The sequence below is a fragment of the Cicer arietinum genome, chromosome 2 (genome assembly GCF_000331145.2).
Source record: "Cicer arietinum cultivar CDC Frontier isolate Library 1 chromosome 2, Cicar.CDCFrontier_v2.0, whole genome shotgun sequence".
NCBI classification, from domain to species: Eukaryota; Viridiplantae; Streptophyta; class Magnoliopsida; order Fabales; family Fabaceae; genus Cicer; species Cicer arietinum.
Genome location: NC_021161.2, coordinates 45,755,869 through 45,783,801, shown reverse-complemented (window position 1 = coordinate 45,783,801; position 27,933 = coordinate 45,755,869). Strand labels below are relative to the sequence as shown.

Here is a 27,933-nt window from a genome sequence, read left to right as displayed (position 1 = left end):
AGTAATGGTAAATTTGTTATTATTATAAATTTTGTTAGATCAATTATATCATACCTATGTAACAAGTCTATTTTCCCTATGTTAAAATAAATTAGAAAAAATTTTCACTGAATAATCTCCCTCGCGCTCGAACCATTTTCATAATTTTCATCCCTTCACGCACGAACTCATCTCCCTCACACCGAATTCAACGTCGTTGACGACTTGATCGGCTGCAACGCTTTTCTACTTTCACACCGATGACGAGCTTCTTTCTCTTCTCCTTCCATCTGTCAAGAAACATTGTCCTTGATGTCGATTTATTTCACCGTCGAGTAGTGTCGTCCTACGTCAAGCAAATGTTTGTTTCTATCTTTTTTATCTTTTCTATTTCAATTCGTCTCATTCCCTTTTGTCGTTGTTTTAACCCTGAGTTGGTGTTCTTTTTCAATTGAACAGACGATGAAGTCTAGGTAAAGAAGAACAATTTTCATCAAACTTGGTGTTTCTTCCAAACAGGTTTGTTCATTTCTCTGCTAATTTTTTTGATAATTCTTGTTTCTTACTTAACAATTTTGATTCTAGGTCATTTACCTAATATATTTGGCTCTTTTAAGTTTGCTGATTTTGCTATGGATTTTGTTGATTTTGCTATTGACTTGTTGTATGATTTTCTGATTTTGCTATTGATCAATTGGACGATTTTTTTTATCTCACATAGCTTAATCAAAAAGATCTTATGTATGAGGAATTTCTCAGAAAAACAAAATAGTGAAAGTAAAAAACAAGAAGAAACTCAAATAAGGGACAAAATTTTAATGTCTTATAAGTTTTACAAACACCTTTCAAAGACTACCTAAATAAATAAAATGGCTTGCATTCAGTGATTAACAAAAATAGCCAAGAAGCAGATAGAGTAAGGAAAAGAAAAAAGTCCCTTCCAACAATGTAATTGTCAGAATGCAAACCTAAAAACTCAAATAGCGAGACATGAGTACCATATTAGATCAACTACCATAGTAAATAGTGCTTTGGAAATTCCCAAATAAGAGTAATTAGTTGGAGTCCCTGCAATTTGCACAAGGACATTATGTAAGACATGAGAATATGTATTACTTATGCATTTGAACGTAACTTAAAAACCAATTAAGAAGTCGAAATACACAATTTTTAATACAAGTTATTGAACTATTGAAAACAGAATGTGATGGAAGATTCTTGTGGACATGTTTATATGTTGGGAATGTTTGTTGAATGTCGTTTTGTTTAGGCTGAATATGGTAAAGATGATTATATAGCAAGGATTATTGAAATGTTTGAAACTCCTGATAAGAAGCAGTATTTCATTGCTCAGTGGTTTTATAGAGCTGAAGACACAGTGAAAATGTTTGATTTTGTTATTTGCATTTTGTATTTTTAGTAGATTGTTTTTGGTATTGTTAAATTTGGAGATTTGAAATATTTGCGCAGATTATTAAGGATCATGGTAATCTTGTTAAAAAGAAGAGAGTGTTTATATCTGATGTTAAAGATGAAAACCCTCTTGATTGAATTGTTTCTAAAGTTAAAATTATGCAAATTGCGCAAAATGTAGGTTTTTTTTTTGTTTATTTATTGTTGCTTAGTTTACGTAATTTATGATTGTTTTTGCCTTAATTAAAAGGTTGAATGTATTTATAATTTTGTAACTGCAGACAGGTACAAGAAGAATATTCCTTCTTGTGATCTATATTGTAATATGAAGTACACTGTGCCTTATCCTTTTCAAACATTGTAAATGGTACAAATTTCATTATTTATATATGATGATTTGTGCAAAGTTTATGCATGCCACATTGCTGAGTTTTTCAAGTTGGTTGTGGTTTGCTTTGATTGTTAACCAGCCATAATTAGATAGTGATTCAATATCTACAATTTCAAGTGAATCTGATTCTAATGGTTATGTTGTTGATAGTAATGTGACCAATGGAGGGAGTGTCAACATAAAAGTTCTGATAAGTTAGAATAGACATTATTAGATGTGTATTCTGCGTGTGGAGTCATGTCCACTGGCCTTTGCGTTGGAGGGGTTATGATTCTAGAAAGGATACATGGGAGCCAATAGATGGATTGAGTTAAACTCCAGTTATCAAACTACTGAGTATTGTTCTCCTTAACTTTGCTATACTACATTTTTGTCATAATGCATGTGAATTAACAGCAATTAACCAAAATATAAGGAATTGTCCTAGTTCCATGTTGTTGGAAAAAAAATCTGCATCTATTACACTTTAGCACCCCTATATCAAGCGGGGACCAATTCATCATCACAAAATCAGAACTTGCAAGCTACTGCTCCTAAACTAGATGTGCTTCTGCATTTTTCCAATCTACATTATGGTATGTGCCCATTCAATCTCATCCTCCCACAACTTCTTGTTATCAATGCTTGAAACTCACTTGATGTGACTCTCACACTCAAAAAGCTATCATCACAAATTATTGGTGCATGCATATATACCTTAATGCCATGTATACGACCACCTCTCTCATTCTCTTGGAGTAAAGAGGTTAACCCTTCCACATAAAAGATATACAAATAAGAGGAAAGAAGGTTCCCTTGTCTCAACCCCTTCCCAGTACCACAAGTCCTACCTCGTTGTCATTGTAGTGAAATGTACATGACTATATTGAAATTAAATGTTTAACATATTGATTTCATTAAATAAAATGGAGCCAATCTTTTTTTTAGAATCTGATTTATATGCCTTAGAATATAATTTATATGACTTTATTTGGTTATGTTATGTGAGCCCAACCTAATTATTTGAGCCACTTCTGATTGACGTTTGCACTTGTTAACTATAAATAACTGGAAGTAAATGTTCTTCCATTTGATAGTGATTGTATCTATAAATTATATCTTGTAGGATTAATTGGTTGAACAAACGTCTCAAGAAACCTTTGTTCCACATGGACGTAAAGATATATTGATGGAGGCCATTGGGAAACCTAAGTACCATGGTCGTGTTCGTGTTGTTGGTCGAGGTGTGGGGATTCGACAATACTTTAGATTACGTTCTAAACTTTATTCTTGAACTAATTGAAAATGCTTGATACACTTGTATCATTTTAATATCTTTAGACTAATTGAATTTGACTTGTATCATTTTAATAAATTGATTTATTAATTAATTAATTTTGAATTTGACTTGTTATATTAGTTCAAATTTAACCGATTTAATAAATCAATTTTGAATTTGACTTGTTATGTTGGTTCAAATTTAACCTATCTAATAAATCAATTTTGAATTTGACTTGTTATATTGGTTCAAATTTAACCGATCTAATAAATCAATTTTGAATTTGATTTGTTATATTGGTTCAAATTTAACCAATCTAATAAATCAATTTTGAATTTTGACTTGTCACGTCTGTCATTTAAGCCGATTTTATAGTTAACTATTTATTACAACGCTTGATGTTAGACCAGACAAGTAACCAATCTAACATGTACATATAAACTGATGTAACAAGGTTAAATTGCACTAGTGTACTTGTGCACATTAAGTATAGAGAAGGGAGATAATATTTGTTCGAATTCGTATCGTAACATATTATTGAGTTTAAGTTTGAGTAGTAAAGTCTTATATTATGCATGAGTTAAAATGTTGAATATATAAGAGATGTGATTTATATATTTAATGTCTTAAAGTTTTGGACGAAGATATGGTGTCAAAGTCTTTTGTGTTCCTGGAGCATTTGATCTGTTGTTGCTACTGCGATCGCCAGACTAGTAGATCTTGATCTTGGGACAAATATAGGATGTGAGAAACTCACACTTGATGTGGAGATTCTTGAATTCAAAAGTGAATGAGCTAAATGTTGAATACATAAGAAATGTGACTCATATACTTAATGCCTTAAGATTTTTAATAGAGATGTCTCTAAGTCTTTTGTGATCCCAAATTAGACAACATTTATAGGTTTTTCTCCGATTTTAGAATTTAGTGTTATTTTTATTTTCCCAACACATATCAAACAACTTTACAATACTTTATCCTTTGAAATGCACTTACATAATAATCTATTTTATGAATTTTTGTATAGAAATTGTTAAACATGTCCTTGACATTATTGCAACAAAATTAAAAAAAAAAAAACACAATAATTGATTTGAAATTAGAGACAAAAAATGAAAATAAAAAAAAATTTAAATGATTAAAAATTGACCAAATTTTTTATATAAATTAAACACAAAATACTTAAATTTTAAAGAGACTAAAACATTTAACACTTTAATTTATTCCACTTTATATCTCTTATTCAAACATATTTATTGGGTTTAATGCTGATTTTGCTCCTCATCTTCATGTTTTCCCCTCAACTATCTATGTATCACAAATTGACAATCATCTATAGATAGTTGATGAATATATATATATATAAATTTTTTTTTTAGAAGACAATGAACTATAAATTAAGTTACTAAACCAACCTCTTTTAAAAATATATTTCATAATAACAACAAGAACAATAGAGTAGATTACAAATTGGTTTACTCAATTTCATTTTCATTCTTCCACTGTTCTGAAACTCATTCTCAAATTTCAAAATCCTTAATCTAAAAGATTGTTCTACTTCGTTCTCTCACACGATTCATCTTTATCTCTTCTCTAGTTACCTCAATTCCTTATTCGTTCTCCCTTTTTTTTACATATTTATTGCACTTTCATCTTATTCTTTCTACGATTCAATTATCTTCTCCTTTTTCCTTTCACTTTTATTTTTTCATATTTGAAAACAAATCCGAAGATTTATAAAAATTTTGGTAACAAGATACGTTAGGTTCGTTTCAATTAAGACGTTATGCTGATTGACAACAAGTGTAAACACTTCACTTTATTAATAGGGAGCATATCAAATGATTGGATGGATTATTATGAGAAATTATAGGCTTTATCAAAAGTAAGTATTGAATTATTGTATCCATAGGGACAATTAATATAATTCTAAGTAAAATATTTTAAAACATTTATTTAGTAACTTGTAAATGGACGTAAAAACGATAAAAGCATTGAAAATAACAAGAAGATAAAATTGTTGGGATTAGATTTCATTAACAACTTGCTAATATATTTTAATGATTTGTTACATATATTCCACTTATCACAAATATCACCATTGTCGCTATTCACACACCATTTATTTCTTAATAACGATAAGAGAATAATCGTCTTGTTTAAATGTCGGTTCCCAAGACGGTTGACCGAGACACATTGTATTAGCACTCGAAAATTTGTGACCGTTAAACCTACATTATTCATTGAGTTTAGATTCATTAGATGTGTATCTTCAATGAAGATCTAAATAGTATTTTCCAATAACCATTCAAATCAAATATCATATCAGGATTGATCAAGTCATAATAAGCATCAAAATCAAAGATAAATATTGATGTTCGTGAATAACTAGAGTATATATAACTTAAATCTAGAGAATGAACTTGATAATGATGAAGGTTGCACAAATAAATTCCAAAGCGTGTGTATCACACTAAGCTTTAGGTTCGATTCGCCCCCACTAATCTATATATATTGGATGCAAACGGGTTAACCGACGAATCCCCTTCAGGATACTTTGGAATCCTTGAAGTGAATTGCACATTCACATCAAGTCGATCGATCAATGATAGTTTACAAAATAAAATTTCTTCATTTACTCTCGTGCACTAGAGAAAAGAAGAAATGACTCAGAAATATTTTGACATAATTTTGACTCATGTAACATGAATTTTGTGTTGTTTATCTTGTGTTCTTTCTGCCTCTAAAATATCTCTATTTATATATATACTCATACCAATTGGTGAAAGAAAACAACTCTTCAACTCATACCAATTGGTGAAAAAAACAACTCTTGTTAAAGATTGCAACTTTTGATAACTTAATAGATGCATTGGTTTGAATTAAACCCAAACATTGTAACCACTTGACCAAGTGATACATTCAATTATTTAATTTTGCTACATTGATATAGCTATTAGAAAAATCCAAATATATTTTGGAAATTTCCCTAACAATCCCCCACCATTTTCAAAATATATCTAAGCCTGTTATTCCGAAAATCTCATGGTTTCAGATAAAGGTATCTTACGATTTGAACCATTACTTAGTAAATTATGTTTTCACTCATCCCCAAATAGATTGGCAGACAAGCTTTGAACCAACCATTCATTAGAACAAGTGTGCATAACTTACACATGAAATCTCGATACCGTTGATCGAATTATAAAAATGACACATTTGATAAGGCCTTGTGTCTCATATCCTTTTTGTGAGAATTTAAGAGTCAAGCTCTTAAACCCTATGAAGCGGCCCACTTCATTCTCATATAGGTGGACTATATCAAAAATACACCCATAATTATACATTCCAGCAAATACATGCTATATGTCCATTAAGAGGAGACCTCATCCTACCACTTTTATTTTATGGTTCAAGTACTTTTATCCTTTGGGGTGTATCTATTGTCAATTACTTCAATCACTCTAATAATGTACTTTCATCATTGAACTCAAGACTTGATGCTACTCCAGTGTGAGTTGATGTTTCCACCATTGGTGATTATCTAGATATGAGCTTGTATCACATCCCTAATGATGTTTTCAACACCATGTCCTCTGTCAGACCTTTCGTCAAAGGATCTGCAAGATACTTTTCAATTCTTACAAACACTATGGATATCACTCCATTAAATTATTTACATAGCTATGTCTTAAACCAATATGTATTGATTTTCTATTATATATTTGGCTATATGCTTTTGATAGTGGGTATTGACTATCACAATGTATAGATACTGATGTCATTAACTTTGGTCAAATTGGTATCTCATACAACAAAATTCTTAGCCATTATACCTTTTTACTACATGCAACTAGAACCATAAATTGTGCAACCATGGTGGTGTCGATAATGCAAGTTTGTTTCTTTGAACTCCAATAAATTGCACATTCACCAAGGTTGAAGATTCATCCACTTATGGAAGCATGATCCTCAACATGATTTATTCAACCGACATATGTATGTCCTTCCAAAAGTAAAGGATATCTACTATAGATTAAACTGACATATGATCCTCAACATGATTTATTTAACCGACATATGTATTCAACCGACATATGGATCTTTTGTTGGTGGTATGCTGCAAATCTTGAACAAGAAGAGGATGAACTTGATGATGATGAAGGTTGCACAATTAAATTCCAAAGCGTGTGTATCACACTAAGCTTTAGGTTCGATTCGCCCCCATTAATCTATATATATTGGATGCAAACGGGTTAACCGACGAATCCCCTTCAGGATACTTTGGAATCCTTGAAGTGAATTGCGCATTCACATCAAGCCGGTTGATCAATGATAGTTTACAAAATAAAATTTCTTCATTTACTCTCGTGCACTAGAGAAAAGAAGAAATGGCTCAGAAATATTTTGACATAATTTTGACTCATATAACATGAATTTTGTATTGTTTATCTTGTGTTCTTTCTGCCTTTAAAATATCTCTAGTTATAGATATACTCATACCAATTGGTGAAAAAAAACTTTTGTGAAAGATTGCAACTTTTGATAACTTAATAGATGCATTGGTTTGAATTAAACCCAAACATTGTAACCACTTGACCAAGTGATACATTCAATTATTTAATTTTGCTACATTAATATAGCTATTAGAAAAATCCAAATATATTTTGAAAATTTCCCTAAAAGCACATTGGGATTTGTTTCTGAGTTATATGGAGCACCGATCTCTTGGTGCTCAAAGAAACAAGTTCTGGTTGCTTATCTTCGTGTGAGGTTGAATATATTGATGCTTTGTCATGCAAGTTGTCAAACTATTGAATTCAATCCTTAATGACTCAAATGCAACTACTAGTAGATATAACAAATCATCAAGCAACTAGGTTAAGAATCCAATTGCTTATGGTAGGAACAAACACATTGAAACCAGGTTTCACAATTTCTCTTAAAGATTGAAAGGTGGTCATTTTCCCTTCTATCGTAGAATATTCTCTAGACACAAAAATTTTTGTAGTATAAATAGTGTATCGGAAATTTTATAAGCGAAATTTTCGGTAGACAATCCATACTATCGAACAAAAATTTGCCTTGAAATTTCCGGTAACATTAATTTGTGTACAAGATTTTTAGATGAAACAATTTAATTACCGAAAATTTTAGTTAGAAATAAGATTTTAGAGTAATTTTCTTTTACCTCAAATTAAATGAAAATGAAATTGGACAAAATTGAATTTTTTTATTCCGAGTATAAATCCAACTGTGGAGTTCAAAATTCAATTTTCTAACAATAGAAAGCTTAGAGATAGTTGTGGGGATTTCGGGGTTTTCTGAACACAGAAGGGGTGATGAGCAATTTTCCAAAGTAAAACCAGTCAAATGATTCAAATTCGGTCCAGTAAACGCTTTTATGGGCCTATCAAGGCCCATCTACAAAACCCTAGCATTTTGGGTTCTTGCGGTGCGTTTTGCGAACCTGCTGAAAGTCGAACCACCAAACATGGCGTCGAGCAAACGCACGGTGTTGCAATTCTCTTCTTCTCAGAGCTTATCAGGGAAGGTTCATCCTCTCGTTATCTTCAACATTTGCGATTGCTATGTCCGTCGTCCTGACCAAGCGGAGCGCGTAATCGGAACGCTACTCGGTTCCGTTCTCCCCGACGGAACCGTCGATATCCGTAATTCATACGCTGTTCCGCATAATGAGTCCGTCGACCAGGTCTTCCACTCTCCCCATTTGCATTCATTTTTGTAATTATATTTTTTCTATTTGAATTTGTCAATGTTTCATTGTTGAAGTTTATTTATTGTTTGAAACTTAGCTAAATCTTAAGTTAGGGAAATTAATATTTCAAATTGCAGTTTTCTTAACACTTTCCGGCATTTTTTTAGTTGAGTTAATTTTTGTGAATTCTGGAACTCTTTTTGGACTATTTTCTAACTTTTGCAGTTTTGAACAGGAACGGTTAATAGTTTTTATGTAGAAGCGATTAAGATTGCTGAACTGTATATATTTCTTAAGTAAAATGGTAAATTGGAGTTTAGAAAATTTAATTTTAAATGAAAATGAGGTACCATGTGGATTAGTATATACATATATTTGGTAGATATGTTGTTTATAACTAAAAAATAACAGTATGCTTGATACTTGTTGTCTACCATTTTAGTGAGCTTTACTGTCTTATTTTCAATGTTGGTCCATTGTTGCTTCTGAAAACACTGAAGGACCTAAGAGACGCGGATACGGAGCAACAATGTTGTCAAATCATGGCTTTAGTGCCGCTATAGCATAACGGATTCTTAACAAATCGCTATTGGTTTGCGCTACACTATTTAGTACAAAATATTGTCAAATAGCCACTGTAGAGGCGCTATAGCATAGCAGAATTTGAACCACTCGCTATTTTTTGCAATCCGCGATTGACAACACTGTCGAACAGGACGCTAACATGGGTAATATTTGAGAAAATAGAAGTAATTGGATGCAATCACATGTGTCAGTGTCATGCTTGTCTGCATACACTTTCAATTTGAAGTGTTGGTGTTACATAGTTTGAAAATCAACTAAATAAACTATTTCGGTTGTCTCTAATTCTAAAAGGTAACTTTCTGTTCTGATTTTCATTTATTTTTCCTTATAGGTTGCTTTGGATATTGAGTACCACCATAATATGTTACTATCCCACCAAAAAGTGAACCCTAAGGAAGTTATAGTAGGATGGTAAGTCCAATTCTTTGAAACTTATTTTATAAAAATTTCTTTGGAATCTAAGTTATAATTTTAAAGTTCTGTGAAGATGAGTTTGGTTACTTCATGCAGGTATTCTACTGGTCTTGGAGTAACCGGTGGCAGTGCATTGATCCATGAATTTTATTCTCGAGAAGTATCCAACCCTATACATTTGACTGTTGATACAGGATTTGCAGATGGAGAGGGCACCATAAAAGCATATGTTTCAAACAATTTATCTCTTGGAGATCAGCAATTAGCTGCACAATTTCAAGAAATCCCTTTGGATCTTCGTATGGTTGAAGCTGAACGTATTGGATGTATGTATTAATTGAATTTCAACTTTATTATTATTTTTTTTCCATTTTTTTGTCAAAGCTTTGTTTTTTTTTTGTATCTTCAATAAAATACTTGTAACAAAAATTATCTGCTTGCTTTCATCAATTCATAGATGCATCTGCAGAGAGTAGTTCCTCAAATTTTCTTTTAGTTGATCAATGGGTGATATTGCTTTAGGTTAGGTTTGAAAGAAAATATTTCCTGATCAGAAGTATTAGGTCATAATGACTTGCTTTTGGCTCTTGCAAAATCTAGATATCCCTACACTTTGCCAAAAGGACTAAATCTAGACTCTCTTTTGCACCATCATCTTTTTTTCCCTCCAAGTTGTTTTTACACAAATTGCTGCTAAAAATGAGTTTTCTATTTGTGAAAAGTTGAATTGTTTGCACCTCGATCATGACCTAAAAGTGATTTGTGTCCCATATGTATTTGGCTAAAGTAGTATGATATTTGCCTTATGTCGTGTTAAATGATGATTCCCTGAAAATCTGGAGGATCAATTTCTTGTGAGTAATGGGACTTGGATCACCTGCAGCCTGAAGTTTAGGACTGCACAAAGTGCAGCTGAAATCAGATGGGTCATATGTTGTTATATTTTTCGTTTTTTACAGAAAAAAGCAAAACTTTGATGGCCGTGATCATCATAAACCTGAGTATTTTAACTATTTACATAAGCTTATCTTTGAAATTCCTATAATGGAACAATTTGACTTGAAGGATTAAAATCCTGATTATGTGTTAACTTCTGGCATTGACAGTTGATAATTTGAAGGCAACTGCTGTTGACAAAATCCCATCTGATTTAGAAGGGATGGAAGCATCAATGGCACATCTATTGACCTTGATTGATGACGCCTTCAAATACGTTGATGATGTTGTGGTATATATCTTGGCATCGCTTTTTCTATTCATTTTGCTATTTTTTTTGTTGTAATCAACTTTTTTCTTTCGTGTCAGGAAGGGCGTGTTGATCCAGACAACAAAATTGGGAAATGTATATCAGATGTTGTAGGTTCTCTTCCCAAATTGCCCTCCTCAGCTTTTGATAAGCTTGTGAATGACAGCTTGCAGGTAGGATTAGGTTTTGAGTCATGTTATAGTGGACTACTATGATCGTTAAATAAAGCAAATAGTAAATTGTATGGGAATTTAAATATGTCCCAACAATTCTGAAATGATTTCTTCTGGCCATCAGAACCGTTTGCTATGTTTTTGGTTTATGAAAACATCTTCACAGGGTTGTTGGTCTGACAAGAGTGTTTCATGGTTTTCAGGATCAGTTGCTCATGCTATATTTATCAAGCATCACAAGGACACAGCTCAGCCTGGCTGAAAAGTTGAACACGGCTGCTCAGATTCTGTGATTGTGTCAGAACGAATGCAATTTTGCTTAGGGAAATCGCCATTTTGTGATATTTCCCGTAGCTTGGAATATCAGTTTTTGTATTTTTTAATACTAACATATGGCGCTTTTTATTGCTTAGGTAATTTTGTTTTTTTTGGGTTTGTGGTTGCATTGTAGTAGTTCATACTTCACTAATTTGGTTAGAGACATATTTTTTCAGCGATCTATGGCTATGCAATGATATAGTCATTCTGTCTTAAAATGAACATCACTTTAGTTTATTATACATATGAAATAACAAGAAATAATTATCTTTTAGTAATTTTACTAAATATCTTTGTTAAATATTTATATTTCCCCGATTATATTTATTCATTATTGCAAAGTGCATAATAATATTTTGAAATAATGTTTATATTATTAATTACAAGGTACTATTGGAGTAAATGTACATCTATGTGCTTTTGTCTGTAAAGCAAACATATCTTCTCACCACGACTTAAGTACTTGTTGATTTATGTGGGACAAAATCTATGTTTTTGTTATGAAAGTATGATATGATATCCTAAATCTTGGACCATGTTTGTGTGATCACGCGGGAGTGTACAAGAATTTTTTGTGTGAATCAGTATGCAGTCAACCAGCGACAATAGACTGAAGAAGTTATGGACAATTTTTTTTTCCTCCCTAGTCTCTTATCTAGCAACTCTCAAAATTGAATTGAGTACTTAACTAAGTTTTGTTTGTACACCACTAATTTTTTATTTTTAAAATTTAGGTATCCAATTAGCACTTCATTGAATTTCTCACTTAATTTAAACTTTGATCAAATTATATCCTAACTTCTCACATTTTCCATTTTTAATTTGGTCATTATAGTTCAATGTTTCTAATTAATGAGGTTCTTATATTTGTATTTATGTTAAAATGAGTCCCTAGTCACTCAATCATGGAAACAATAACTAATTTCGCAATGTTATTTGTCAAGAGATTATTTTTTTCGATAACTTTTCAAGTGATTATTATAGTTGATCTATGTTTTTTTTTTTTTTTAATATATAGGTTTCTAAAGTCTAACAAAACTTGATATATTGTTTGTAGTATAAGTTTTATTTTTTAAAAATTAAAATCTTTTGACATGATAGGGATATTAAAAAATTTAATTAAATTATAAGGACTTATGGAATAATTTATCCAAAAAATCGCATTACAAAATTAACTGAAGAGAAAAATTAAGGGTGTCAATTACAATATGAAAACTATGTCTAATAAAAACATTTTATACTGTAATTTAATAACAATTTAACACGATAATAAATAATTACATTTGATTAAATAATAATATAAAACTATTTTATATTGTCGATTACCTTTAAACTTTCATGAAACAATATAAAAATTTATACTTTTACATCATTTTTATATACGTAAATTTACAAACAAAATTCTAGAAGAAATTCAAAAGTAATACTACTTCCTATTGCTTGCTAGATTCCCACTAGCATCACAACAACAACCACAGTGTAAAAGTGGACGGAATGTTTGACTGTTACTAGTGGCAATGATCTCCATATATAAATCTAACAATAGTAACTGTTATTCTGTATTTTTGTCATGACTCAAAAGCACATCCATAATATAAGGACCGTATTGTGTTTGTTGTATAAATCTAACACTAACATAAACACAATTTTGTTTTGATTTATTTAAGGAATATAATAATGCTAGTGCATGCAATATGCAATGTTGTACCATACCATTAGGCCAAGTGCATGCCAATATATTATTTTATATTTTTCTTTTGACAAAATATATTTTTTATATTAAATTCCGCATAGTAGGTAGTATTCTAAAAAAAGTAGAGACAAAAGTAGTGGAGACAAGAAAGTAAAAGACACGGGAGATAAGGAGAAGGGTGCATGGCTTCTACATTCTATTTCTAGCATTGGGCTTCTTAATCACCACCCTATAATAAGTTAATAACAATGTAAAACCAACCTTTTTTAATATAATAAATAAATTATTCCTTTCATGAAACAAACAGTAGGCACTTCTTAGATACTTGGACAATTACAAAAAGACACAAGAAGCTTGTTAATTAAAGGCAAGTTGCTTTTACCAAAACCCTTAATTTTGTGCTTTAAAATCATTCATATACCCAACTTTTTCTGTTTTTCCTATGTTATTTTTAAGTTTAATGAATAACTAAACCAAATTAACAAAAATACCGAAAATAATAAAATAAAAAATTTAATAGAGTATAGATGTGTACATATGTGGTCTCCGATAAATCAAAACTTGAAACACTGCTGATCAATATTTTGATAACAACTCACATCTCTATATCTATACTTTTAAGTAAATGTTTAAGGTTTTTTCACTTAAATAGTTACTATTAATATAATGACATGATTGATGCTAATTAAAAAGTATAAGAAAATAAATACAAGTTGAGTTATAAATATTCAGTTTTTATTATTATTTGTTAAGACGACATCAATTCAGTCCTGAAGATAAATAATATCACCAAGTTTTTATTTACACAATATAACACCAAAAATCGTTAGAATTTTAAATGATTTTATAATATCTATCCATCGCAAAGTATATAAGACATTTTTTCACAAGTCACCAATCAAACAAAGATATATCTCTAACTTTTGACATCCAACTATAGACTTATTGAGTGTTTGTTTGGGAGGTGGGGTGAAACCATTCTAACGTTGATTTTGAAGCTTGAATATGTAACTTCATAAAATTGCGGTAAAAACATCCAATACGAGATTTATAAATTGGACGCATAACCAAATAATAATTAGATAGTAATTAATCTCTATATCCACACATAATATTATATACTCGAAATGAATTATAGAGTAATAATGTTATATTATGCATATTAAAAACTATAATTAGCTACATTTAATCTATATAATTTCAATAAAATTTTAAGTCTATTGTTTTAATTACTTTCCATAATTTAGATCATTGAAAATAAATAAAAATTATATTAAATAGAAAATATTTTATTGATACTATTATTAAATTATTAAATGAGGTTGTTTAATATGGCGATGGTTTAAAAGTAAATTTCAGTATTTTTAGCAAATTTTAATAAAATATTATACTTCATCTTTAGATATTTTTTAGAAATTCATTTTTTTTTTAAACAAGCAAAAATGAATATATTTAAAAAACACTCCATCACAAGAGGTGCTTAGAACAAGAACAAAATAAAGTTTATAATTTTTCTATCATATGACCAAAATAAATCAGAAACATAAATTAAATTACTCAAATAATAAGAAAGATAATTAACCACAAATTATGTCAATGCACACCAAGGGTTGAGAATATTATTAATTATACCCATAACCAAATTCTTTTGCATACAATTTGATAAACTTTAATTATAAAAAATTTAATCCACTAAATAATATGATTTGTATTCAAAACATTGAAAAAAAATTATAAAAAAGAGAGCACACAAAAAACAAAAGACACGTTGTTTCGACTTCCCCGTAACATGCTTACATTGGTGATATTCAACAAAAATGATTCATCGACAGAACAAATTAACATTTATAGAAACACTATATCTTCAAATGAAGATATAGTGACTCCTGTAACAAATTCCTTCAACAATACAAAGTATATCTCTTTTACCAAATACAATTTTGTTAATTGTTGTGCCGCTTGTTTATAAAAAAACATTATTGACCGTTAATTTGTGGGTAGCTGCCTAATATAAGATAACATGTAAACTAAACAGCTTTAGTCCAAAAGATTTAGAAGTTAGAGCTGGCTAGACAAACAAAGTTTGTTTAACAAACCCTAGTGCCATGCCAAGTTTCAAGAGACAAAATGGCACTCGTAAATAGTTGAACATTTTCGGGAATTGTACAAAGTGGACAATAATTTATAAAACATATTTATATATAAAATAAATGGATAATTTAACTATTAGTTACTTAATTGATACATTATATTCAAAAAGATATCAATATAAAGAAAATATATTTATACAGAGTGAATATATTATACTTATAATATTTAAATATATAAAGAAAATATCAATTTTTGGCATAATTTTTTTTAGTATCATTTTTTATTGACACAATTTTGGTTACAATTGTACTTGTATATATCTAATTAAATACTTTTTTTTTTGAAATATCTATATTGTATACAAAACGATATTAAGTTTTTGTCCAACACTTCTCTTCTAATTTTATTTTTTTTATAATTGGTTGTCTTCTTTACTCTCTCTGTATAAGTATATAATTTTAATCAATTCAAAATATTGGATAACCGCACGCTTTTTAAATTTCAATTATTGGTACTCTTATTTTTCTATTTAATTAATGATTGTTTTGAGTTATTAAATAATTAAAAACTTTTTATAAAGATAATTAACATTTCATATGTAAGTTAATTAAAAAAAATAGTTTTAAAAAACGACAATATTTTTAAAAGAGAGTTTATATTTAAAGATAAAGATAATAATACTCTAACATCTCAATCCCTTGACTTGTTTCATATTAAATCTCGACTTGTCTTATATTAAATCTCATTAATTAGTAAATAAAATTATTTAAAAATAAATTTCTATTTCTTAAAAATTATATTAACTATTTTATTTCTATTTTACTTCCAAATAATATTGTACTAGTTTGTATTACCGCCTCAAGTCATTTATGTCACTATATGTTTATGATGACAATGGTAAAAAGATTAATATTCAATTATTTATGAAAAACTTAAAACGATGCTTATCCGTGAATAATAGCAATATCTACCGACATCATCTTTTAAATAAAAAAGTCATTTTTTTGTATAAACTTATTATTTTTGCAGTTGTATAAAGGATTTTCCCCTTTTTGTTAATAAAAGAATATTAACACATAAAAACATTTGATACAATAACATATAAAAAGATGTCACAATATTTTATCATAAAAGTATTAATATATTAATACATAGACAAAATATATTACAATATAATAATTTTATAAGAAAATTACATCAAATATTTTATTTTATTTAGTTGTAATAGATCTTCTATTTATATTTTTGTCTCACATTGATTGTCTTTATAAAGTTTACAATTTAAATTTTTTTTTGTCAAATTTGCTTAAAAAAACGATGTGTTCATATTATTTGTAAACGTTTATAAAGATAAATGATATTTTTGGTAAAAAAAGATAAAGAGCATATTTGTTATCACTAAATAAGATAGATGATCTTGGATATAAATTTGAATGATTTTTTACAGAGATATTTAGAATATTATAAATATATTATTTAAAAAATAACTTCAATTTTTTTAACAGGAAGTGAATTAAATATAAAATTTTAAGTTTTTGTTACTTGAAAATTTATATTTAATTTATTTTTATTAAATAATTCTAAATTTTTATCGAAGATATTCTTACAAAAAGTTATTTAAAAATTTAAAAGATACACATAAATTAACTTAAAAACAAAGACAAAAAAAAAAGAATAGAACAATTTTTAGAGACTAAAAAAGTGAAGTATATTTTAATAATATTAAAAACAAAATTTTAAAATTTGTTAGAGATTAAAAATAAATTTGAAATTGTATAATTATTAAAATTTTATTTAATCCAACAATATACAACAACTTTGAACCATTTCTATGTAAACTTTAGCGGACAACCACTTCTTTTTCAAAAACAAAATTTGTCTTAACTCACACGTCTTGATTGAATGGGATCAATATGATAAGTATGCTGTCGAAGCACTAAGAATAAAAGATAAGACAATGAAAATTACATAAACATAAACAAAGACATGTAGAATAGTACAATCATGGGAGTAAGTGCACACTTTACTGAAAAACACATTGTGTTGTGTCTTAGAAGATGAACTCGAGGAAATTAAAAAAACATGAATAAAAAGAATCACATAAAATATACTATAATTAGTGAAACTAATATATATGGTCATGCTCCAAGACCAAAACGTTGAACAATGTCTCCTTTTGCGAATATCTATATCTTTCTATTTGTTTATCAAATGAAACCGATCAAATCCACATATAATAGTGCCTCACATTCCCTAAATTCAAAGCAGACAGAATGTAGAGTATGAGATTTGTGACAGTGAATATTATTCGGTTAGTGTCATATGTATTTTATTTTTTAAATGTGGCAGAAATTATTCAATACACACAACATTGATTTTATTTTGATGAAGATTATTAAAGACGGTAGTTAAATATATTTAATTTTTTAATCGCACGTAAAAAATGAAATACTCTAACCAATCTATTCTTAATTATAGTTGTCATTTCCTCGAAATATTGGATTTAAATTAGAGATACTTTTAGTATAATAACATTAAATTATTGGCATATATTAGAGTTGTTAAAATAAATTATTAGAATATATTTGAAATTATTGGCAAATATTAGAGTTGTTAAAATAAATTGAGTCCAATGAATCAGTCTAATCGGTCCTCATTTTATGTAGTTTAAAAAAAATTCAAAGTAAACCGAATTTTTTAGTCTAGTTTAAAAATGGACAGGGAAGAGTCTACACAGTCAAAAAATTGAGAATATAGAATATGTATTGTATTCTAGCATATCACACTTCTCACCCCCACTTTCATGATAAGATATTAAATTATGAATAATTCTCATATCTATATTAGATATAAATGTAAAACTATTTTATTTTTGAATGTATATTTATTAAACTCTAAAAAATTTATACACCTTAATTTCTTCACCAAATCTAAACTAAAAATTTAAGGCCACTTTTAAATCTAATGTGAGATTATTACAAAAAGTTGAGTGCCCACTCCGTCCTCTATTGTAGCGTTATATGTATTACATACTTGCATAGTTTGTGAAATATAATTTTTTTTTATATTTTACAAATATTAAGAGTTAAAATATACTTTTTTTAAATAAAGAGTACGAGACGAATAACTATTAATCGTCTCTTTTAATCTATTTATCTCTCTACAATAAATTGTTAAAAATATTACTAACAAAAATATAATGAATCTTTCACTAAATTTTAAAAATCTAAATTTAAAAAAGAACTAAAGAGTATTATATTATAGACCAATTTTAAATTGGATAAGATCTTCATTTGACTAATGACTAAAAATTACTTAAAATACTAATGACGATCATAAATATTTTTTTAAAATATAAATTAACGATTCTTCTCATTTTGACGTTTAAGATAATAACTTATTAATGTTAATTTAAAAAATTAAATATTAAAAAGTTTTTCTTTATTTTTACCTCAATTGAATCATTATCTGACTCATAAAATACAAAAACACCATTTCAAAAAAGTCTCTGGATCTTTATTAAAATTTCAGAAACTTTTTAAATACTAGTCCAAAATTGAGCACCAATAAAAGAGTTATAGTGTAATATTCCCCTAATATTATATAAATGCACACGAATTGAGATCTTTATATAAGCATGGTTCAGATAAACTCAGAGGAAAAGTATTGAGTTGAGAGTTATATAAAAATTTAGAAATAAAAATATGGAAGAGAACATGTCAGGCTTTTGCATGAGATCATCATCTGGTAAAAGTGGTAGCAGTGGCACAAAGTGTGGGCGTTGGAATCCAACAACAGAACAAGTTAAACTTCTGACTCAACTGTTCAGAGCAGGCCTCAGAACTCCAACCACTGATCAGATTCAAAACATATCCAATCAACTCAGTTTCTATGGTAAGATTGAGAGCAAGAATGTCTTCTATTGGTTTCAGAACCATAAGGCTAGGGATAGGCAGAAACTTAGAAGGAAACTTAACAAACAAATGCAACTACAGCAACAACAACAGCAACAACAGCAACTACAAGTTCATCATTGCCAAATCAATCATGATAATAATGTGATGATTAATAATAACCATTTTGTTGGTACTTTTGGTTACCCTTTTGGATCTATTACACAAGACATTTCCTGCTTTCATTTGATGACACAGACAACTCTATTCATGCTTCTACACTAAGTAAGTACTATGTTATGTTATCTATTATTTGCATCTTTTAAATTAAGCTCAATTTTATTAATTTATTGTAGATTTTATTCAAGTTTTAAAGTGTATTTTTTGTCTAAATTATATTAATAAATTTATGTGATTATGTTGAATTCATCCTCATCAATATAAATATATATTATTTGTGTATTTGATTCTGCGGTTTTATAATTTTATATTGAATGAATTGATTATATAAAATTAATTGTATTTTAAAAGTAAATTAAATGTAAAATAATTTATCTTTGAAACATTTATATAAAAGTGAATTTGAATATTAAATTATAAATTAAAAACTTATTTTGAAAGAAAAATCAATTATAATCTATAACATACAAAAACATATCAAAATGAATTTTATATTTTTAGAATTAATTTTTTTGTTGTCAAATAGTCTAGTGATTAAACTCAGGTACTTAAAATATGGAGAAGTGAAAAATATTGAATTTAAACTATAACTTTATATATCAATATATTTGAAATTATCGATTGAACTGTATTTCTGAGATTTTTAGAATCAATTTTATCTCGTGAAAGTGTTTTGGAATCAAATATACACATAGTGCTGTTACTACTTAAGGGTGATGGCTTTTAAATGTTTCTTTTGTATGTTTTCAATAACCTTATAAAACTTCATTATACTTAGCTTGTGGTGATTTAATTTTATGACACTTTTTTCTTCTTATGTATTGCAGGACTTGGTGAGATGTACTCAGAGCCTAATAGGGTGATTGAGACTCTTGAGCTTTTTCCATTGAACTCCTTTGGTGAATCAGAATCAGAGAAACTAAGTATGCATGTAAATGAATGCAGGGAAAATACAATGTTTGCATACACATGTAACATGGGAGAACAAATGGAGCATCCACCATTAGATTTGCGGTTGAGCTTTGTGTAAAAAGAGATTCAATCTTTTACTTAGTGAGTTTAGGTGTTTAGCACAAAATAAATATGTTTAGATTGTATCATGAACTGTTAAAGAAAGGCAAAAATTGCCTTTAAGCAAAAATTATGTAGCTTCAAAATTGATATTTACCTAGTGATTTATTTTAGCTCTAATTGAAATGTGGTAATTAAATACCTACATATTCTCGTGCAATTAAACCTCTTCAACTTGGTATTATGTCTTGACAAAAATCATAATAATATTAAAGTGAAGATAAGTTCTATGGTGAAGAATGAGAAAATGATACAAAAAATTCAAAATGAATATATAGCTTAGCATACTCTTTACATAAAATTAGGGAAAACTTAATTAATTATTTAGAAATTAATTCCAACTAACTTTTAAATATAATTTCAATTAATATAAAGACGAATTGAACTTCTAATTTTCATCTTCTCGTGAGATTTTTTTTTGAAAGACCAAGATAAATATAATATTATAATATTATTGCAACACAAAATTCAACATAAATATAATACCTTATAAAGACTTCCTCTCATGAGTACCTTGGAATGCATACTAGCTAGAGTCTAGACGATTACAAAATGAGTCATACCTTGGGGATGCAAAGCTTTGAATATCTTGAACCACACACACACATAACCAATATACTATTGAATACTTAAAGGTGTCTATCTACCAAAGTTGGAGAATGTCATACATCGTTCTTCACGATTTGATCCTAATTTTGTTTTGGAGAAAGAAGCACTTTGGATTAGATCATAGCTTCACTCAGATTCACGTGTAAGGACTAGCAAATAATCATGTCCAAGAGAAAATTAGCAAATGTGAAATTATCGGTCGACTATACTAATTTAGTAATTCAAAACTATTTTATCCATTTGTTAATTAAATGCGGTTTTAGGATTTAAATATATTTCAAAATATGCACCTTTTTTTTATGTGTATTAATTAATTATTTTTTCGATTTTAATCTATATAAATATCATATGCACCACTTTGTAGTCATTATAAAGTGTTCCCACGATTGTGTGAAACGAGGGCCCAATATTAAGCTTTATTTTCTATTAGTGGGGGCCCAATATAATTTGGTCTGATCGGGTGGGCTTTACACTATAAAGCCCAAAACTAAGAGATCGGTTATTTTTTTTGTTTGAGTTGAGAGGTTTTAGGTGAGATCGGAATCAGGAAGAAGAAAGGAGAAAGAAAGAGGCATTTTGATTATTCATTCACCGATCGATTGATAAAGAAGAAATTAGGGTTTAAAGTGCGTTGTGAAAATCATTGAATATCAATGGATGTGATAAAGACGCAACAAATATCATGGAGAGCGATTGAGAAAGTTGTTGTTCACCCTTTAGTTTTGCTTAGCATAGTTGATAATTACAACAGAGTCGCCAAAGATACTCGCAAACGTGTCGTCGGTGTCTTGCTAGGTTCATCTTTCAAAGGCACCGTTGATGTTACCAACAGCTACGCCGGTTCGTTTTTATTTATTTTTTTATTTATTATTCTATCAACATCTTCAACTCTCAATTTCAATTTTCGTTTAGTAGATAGCTTTCAAAATTACAATAGTTTGCTTCTCGAATGCATCTTTGGTTAGTTAGTTTGATTCTTGAAAGTTAGTCAATTTAGTTTATAAAATTACTATAGAAAAACACAGGATGTTTTTGTAATTTCAATACAAGTGACATTGCTCACATATTTAGGCCATGTTTGGTCTATTAAGCTGGTATACTCACAGATATATCAGAAATGACACTGACATGTCGACACCAGTAATAATTTAAGAAAATGAATTAATTAAATGTAGCCAATGTGTCAATGTACATGTGTCGGACACTGTGATACATCTTGATTAAAAGTGTTCGGTGTTACAGAGTGTTTGGTTAAATAACTTAATTATGCGGTTATAACATATGCTCTTATTGTGTATGTTCTTATGCATAAGCTTTTTCTATAACAAAAGATAAAATAAAGTCAAATTATTTTCGTATAAGCTATCTTGAATAGTTAATGGAAATTAGCTGAAAACAACTTATGAATATGTCATAAGCTGTTTTTTTTTAGCTCTCTCAAATAGTTTCACAAATCAGAAGTACTTATGCTAGTAGATAGGCTCACATAAGCCAATTCAAATAGGTCTTAGGGGTCAAAATGACTATTTACTCATTTTTCATTGCATTATAATAAAAACAACCAACTCAATTGTTAATAGCTTTTCCCTTTGTATGCTTTCAACAGTGCCATTTGAAGAAGACGAAAAGGATCCTACTATTTGGTTTCTTGATCACAATTACCATGAATCAATGTTCTCCATGTTTAAGAGAATCAATGGTATAAAAGATTATCTTTACTTAAACTATTTCCCTATTATTTGTTGTTGAAAATCAGATGTAATTGAAAATGCGGAATAATTATTAATTGATTTATTTATTTATATTCTGTAGCTAAGGAGCATGTTGTGGGATGGTATAGCACTGGACCAAAACTGCGGGAAAATGACCTTGACATTCATGGTTTATTCAATGAGTATGTTTCTTAACCCCAAATTGATATCAAAGTTGTTTTTATTGCTTTTGAGTGATGGAGTTTCAGTGAATTTTCCTTTTTATGGCTATTAGTTTGAGTGAGTTGTATGCAAATGAGCAATTAAGTACATGGGTGTGACATCTTCTCGTAACTAAGAGTTAATCTTAGTATATGTCTTATTAATGTTCATCTCAATTTATGGATTGTTGCAGCTATGTTCCAAATCCTGTTTTGGTTATAATTGATGTCGAACCTAAGGAGTTGGGAATTCCTACAAAAGCTTATTATGCTGTTGAAGAAGTTAAAGAGGTTGGAATGAAGTACCTTTTATCTTTCTTTAAAAATTTGTACTTCTGATTTTATTTATGTTGTGTGTTGTGATAATCATTCTGCTTCATGTGATAGGAGGTAGTGTTTCAATAAAACTTAATCATTAGAAGTAGGTACTGACGGATGGTTTGTTTTGAATGTAGAATGCCACTCAGAAAAGCCAAAAGGTCTTTGTTCATGTGCAATCTGAAATTGCTGCTCATGAAGTTGAGGAAATAGGTATGCCATGGAATGCAGAGCTACTGCATTTTCATTGTCTTTTTTTTTTGTTCCATACCAATCTCGTTGAATCCTATCCACATGGTTTTTGATAGTCTGAGCAATTTATCCGGTATAAGTTTATGTTCTTCTTTCCCTTGTGCAGGAGTGGAACACTTGCTCAGAGATGTGAAGGATACAACCATTAGCACTCTTGCAACAGAGGTACCGCTTGTTCACACTTCTTATGCGTTGAATCCTTTTTAGTTGGTTTTGTTGTCCTGCCCCCCTAGCGATATCTTTTTAGATGAGTAGGCTAGATGATTCTTTTTTGGCACAAGGGTAAATGCCGACAACGTTATCTGTCATGTAGGTAAGTGCAAAACTCACGGCCTTGAAAGGTTTGGATGCAAGACTCAAAGAAATAAGAAGTTACCTTGACCTTGTCATTGATGGAAAGCTTCCTCTAAACCATGAGATCCTCTACCATTTGCAGGTTGGTTTGATAATCTTCGTAACTGCTGATTCTCTGGCTGTTATCAAATTTTCCAGGAATTTAGGTTGATATATCTTTTGCTTATCAACTACACTTAGTTTACTTTAATTCGAAACTGGATTTTAAAATCAGTCACTTGAAGTACTAATTACTTGAAATTATCAGATTTTTGCTATCTTTAGATTTTTTTTGTGAGTTTACTCCTTTATTGTGTTTTACCATGTCTTGTTTTATTTTGATAGGACGTATTCAACCTGCTGCCAAATCTTAATGTCACTGATTTGATCAAGGCTTTTGCAGGTTAAGAATTTGAGTTAATGCTAAGTATGAATGTTTGCAATTTTCTTTCTGGATTGTTGACCCTTGTTGTCATTTTGCAGTGAAAACAAATGATATGATGCTAGTAATATACCTATCGTCTCTCATTAGAAGTGTAATTGCTCTCCACAACTTGATTAACAACAAGGTGAGATTACACTACCGAATCATGCTGCTAGTATTTGTTATTGTTGTCTGCTGATTTTGGATTTATATCTAGGGTATGTTTTAACATCGTTACAAGAACAATTTAAGAAATGTTAAAAGTAAAAATCATTTTAGTTCTCCTTTAGGGTTTTACCGTGCTCTGTATCTTGAGCTTCAGTTAAGTAATATGGGTTGATTTGTTTAGTATCAGGCCTTTGTTAGATGAGATACGCTTGTGAAGTGAAACATTTGAAATCATTAATGTGATTTATGTTTCTTAACATGTGAACTATCATTTCAGATGCTCAACAAAGAACATGAAAGGGAAGAAGACTCAAAATCAGTGCCTGTACCAAGTGTACCAAGCACAGCAGGAAATTGAAATTTGAGAGGATTTTGATACTTGGAGAGTTGGAGTTCTAAAGGTACAGTTATGTAGTACAAGCAATACATGGACCAAAACAACGACACCTTCCTTTCTGTCACTCTTGAGCAGCATTCCTGCATGGGTTAATGAAATACATGTAATATGGCACAATGATCTCTTTTAACCCTTGCAATATTATTGCTTCAGCTCGTGGTTTATTTATTATGTATTTTGATTTTATTGCTCCTTTTGTTTTTTATTATCTGGTAGCTTCATTAGCAATCACAACTGTTAATTAAAGAGAAATACATTTTTTTTAACCATTGTAACAAATTAATCATGACAGCAGAATCGATCTTTATTTCCATTTGTTTGCTGATCCCTTGCATCTACTGAACTGATGATAGCTCTAAACATGACTTCGTTCACAATTCCATACAAATTTTTAATATTTGAATAGAAAAGTAACTATTGGTATTTGTACTGGTATAAAACTCACTTTTGTAATTTGGGAGGTTCTTAGCAGATCTATTTTTACTCTAGTTCATACACGCCACTTTAACAATGTCTTCTTGTTATATATGAATGTTCATGTAGGTGTGGTTGCTGGATTTTGAAATATTTGTAGGTGTTTGGGAGCGACGGTTTAAGATAAAAAAGTTTATATTTTAATATATATTTAAGAATTTTTAAAATTAAAAAGATAACATGATATATGATCATAAATATTTTGACCACTTTTTTCATTATTAAAAATATTTTTATAATTTGTTTAATTTTGTAACTAAATTAAACTGCCTTCCAAAATTCTCCTCTCAATGATCATGATGATCCTTGATTTGTTTCAAAAATCATGTTTTGTACTTTATTAGCTATTAGCTATGTGTATCCCATATAATTTGGTTGTTAACATCAGTGGGAATCTTTATAAAAAAAAATTGGAAAGCTTTATTACTAGAACTATAAAAGTTAAACTAATGTCATTTTAACCTGTTTCATGAAAACTATGAGCATGTTGTTAATTCATCAGCTCTTGATTTGCAACTGTGAACATGGTATTAGGCTGTGTTATATGATCATTTCACTGCCCACTGCAATTTCTAGCTGCTTAACTTTCATTGTACATTTAGATTGGAACACAAGAAACTGTGTGCTACCGCCAAACCAAACAATGCCTTAATTCATGGAATAATCAATATGTTCCTAGAAGAGTTTGATTATTGGAATTGTCCATTTGGGAGGCAGTCTAATACTCTAATCTCAAGTGAAATAACCGGATGTCTCACTACCAATTCAAGAATTAGTCCCATATCAATCACGTCTAAAAAACTTAAATTGTAGAAATATCTTGAGACGTCTATGATGGGTTAAAAAAAATGAAATGGAATGAGTATTTATTAAGAAGCCTTATGGATGTAACATGAACTGAAAAACATCAAATTTAGTAATGCATATTTAAGAACTACGCATGGATTGAACAGGTAAACAACACTTATTGTCCATGCCATTAACTAAATAAATTTCCACATATTCAAGTAGAAAATGAAAACCTTTTGCTTTTACATTTACCTCTTGTATGTGCAAGTGTGAAGTATTAAGACTAAACTCAGTTGAAAGAGTTTTAAACAGGACATCCAGAATGCATCCCAAAAACTAACATAATTTAACATACTAACATTCGTCAATAAAAAAAAATTTGAATACAATCAATCTTCCTCAGTTTCCTCATATAGAACCGATTGTTCAAAATCAGCATCCATAATAACCCCATCCAAAACATGAACAACAATCTCCCTTTTTCTAACATCTACAATTTCACTACGAATCCTATTAACAACCACGATTCCACCAACATCTTTTGAAACATACAATGGAAACCCAGACAAAGAATCATAAGACACAACCTCACCAAACCTCAAATCAACAGAACAAATTGTACGAGGAACAGCAGAGAAACCCAACACACGACTCACAATTGCATATGTATCATTAAACTTGTCTTGTTTCAAACTATCATTCAAACTCAAACGCAGATCACGCTTAAAAGCTTCCTCAGAAGGAACAAAAATTGTAAAAGCAAGATCTTGAGGTAACATTTCAACCATCATTTCACCAAACTTTCCCAATTTGAAATCTTGCAAGGAATTTTTTCTAGATCTGGTAATTGGGTCAAACCCCATTTTCTCATTACTCTTGTTTTTAGCTTCTGGAAGATTGTAAAAAGTTACCATTACGATGAAAATGCAGCAAATGGTGACTAGAATGGTTACAAGAGCGATCGAATGCTTCAAGATTACACTTTTCCTCATTTTGATTGAACCCAATTTTTCCACTAGATGAAATCGTTGCTATTGTAAATATTAATTTCTCAAAGTTTGAGCTTCAAAAGGTGAAAGACTTTAAACTTGAAGAGTCAAAAGGGGAAGAAACATAAAGTGGTGCAAAACCTTAAAATAGTAGAAAGTGGTAGTTGATTGAAGTCAAACTGAAAGAAACAAGAGATCGTTAGATGTTATTGAACTCTCCTTCACCGTTGTGGCTGGAATTTTTCCAAATTCACACATCTTGTACCGTAACAACACGATTATCAATGTCAATTAAGCTAACTATCTGAACTTCGAAAGTTTAAGTTTTTTTTAAAATGATTCAATAGACAAAATGACCTTGAAATTGAGAGTTTGGGTTAAATTAATTCTTAATTTCGTAAATAGACAAATATATTATTAAAATTATAAAATATTAGTTACAATAGTGGTTGTGTCATTTTTTTTTTATTGTATGATGGTCTAATTAGGATTGAATTCTCTAGATATTAAATTCGGTAATTTTAGAATTTTTAAATAAAATCAAAATTTGTTTGAGATTTGGGTCGATCTTAATCAAACGGTCACACAATGATTGTGTGAGTGAGACCGCAACAAATCCAAATTCTTCTTCAAGTTGATTCCACATAAATACTATCACAACATGGATGAATTTAATTATCTACGAAATTTAGGTCTTTCATGAATTAATTTTTCACTAACTAGTCAATGTGGTTTTTTCACGTTTATCTCACATCAATTTCATCTCGTCATAATCAAATTTGCCAATGAAATTGTCATATCACAGACAGAATTGTCGATAATTATAATTGTGCATGAACTAATT

The 27,933-nt window shown here is 29.5% G+C and overlaps 3 protein-coding genes and 1 pseudogene across 3 annotated transcripts; 3 read left to right on the top strand and 1 right to left on the bottom strand.

Moving 5' to 3' along the window:
• The first annotated feature begins 8,430 nt into the window (after positions 1-8,430).
• LOC101495293 (eukaryotic translation initiation factor 3 subunit F-like) lies at positions 8,431-11,784 on the top strand. Its single transcript, XM_004490903.3, has 6 exons — positions 8,431-8,754; positions 9,677-9,756; positions 9,856-10,085; positions 10,866-10,987; positions 11,065-11,178; positions 11,382-11,784. The coding sequence occupies exons 1-6, from the start codon at positions 8,446-8,448 to the stop codon at positions 11,469-11,471; spliced, it is 945 nt and encodes a 314-aa protein (XP_004490960.2). The 5' UTR covers positions 8,431-8,445; the 3' UTR covers positions 11,472-11,784.
• Positions 11,785-18,877: 7,093 nt separating this feature from the next.
• On the top strand, positions 18,878-20,541 carry LOC101494967 (WUSCHEL-related homeobox 5-like; annotated as a pseudogene).
• A 1,004-nt stretch (positions 20,542-21,545) lies between these two features.
• On the top strand, positions 21,546-25,150 carry LOC101494647 (26S proteasome non-ATPase regulatory subunit 7 homolog A). Its single transcript, XM_004490901.4, has 10 exons — positions 21,546-21,873; positions 22,640-22,732; positions 22,846-22,927; positions 23,140-23,236; positions 23,401-23,476; positions 23,622-23,680; positions 23,829-23,951; positions 24,194-24,251; positions 24,332-24,417; positions 24,718-25,150. The coding sequence occupies exons 1-10, from the start codon at positions 21,687-21,689 to the stop codon at positions 24,796-24,798; spliced, it is 942 nt and encodes a 313-aa protein (XP_004490958.1). The 5' UTR covers positions 21,546-21,686; the 3' UTR covers positions 24,799-25,150.
• Positions 25,151-26,423: 1,273 nt separating this feature from the next.
• Positions 26,424-27,441, bottom strand: LOC101494335 (uncharacterized). The gene has a single exon (XM_004490900.4). The coding sequence runs from the start codon at positions 27,090-27,092 to the stop codon at positions 26,490-26,492; it is 603 nt and encodes a 200-aa protein (XP_004490957.1). The 5' UTR covers positions 27,093-27,441; the 3' UTR covers positions 26,424-26,489.
• Positions 27,442-27,933: the final 492 nt, after the last annotated feature.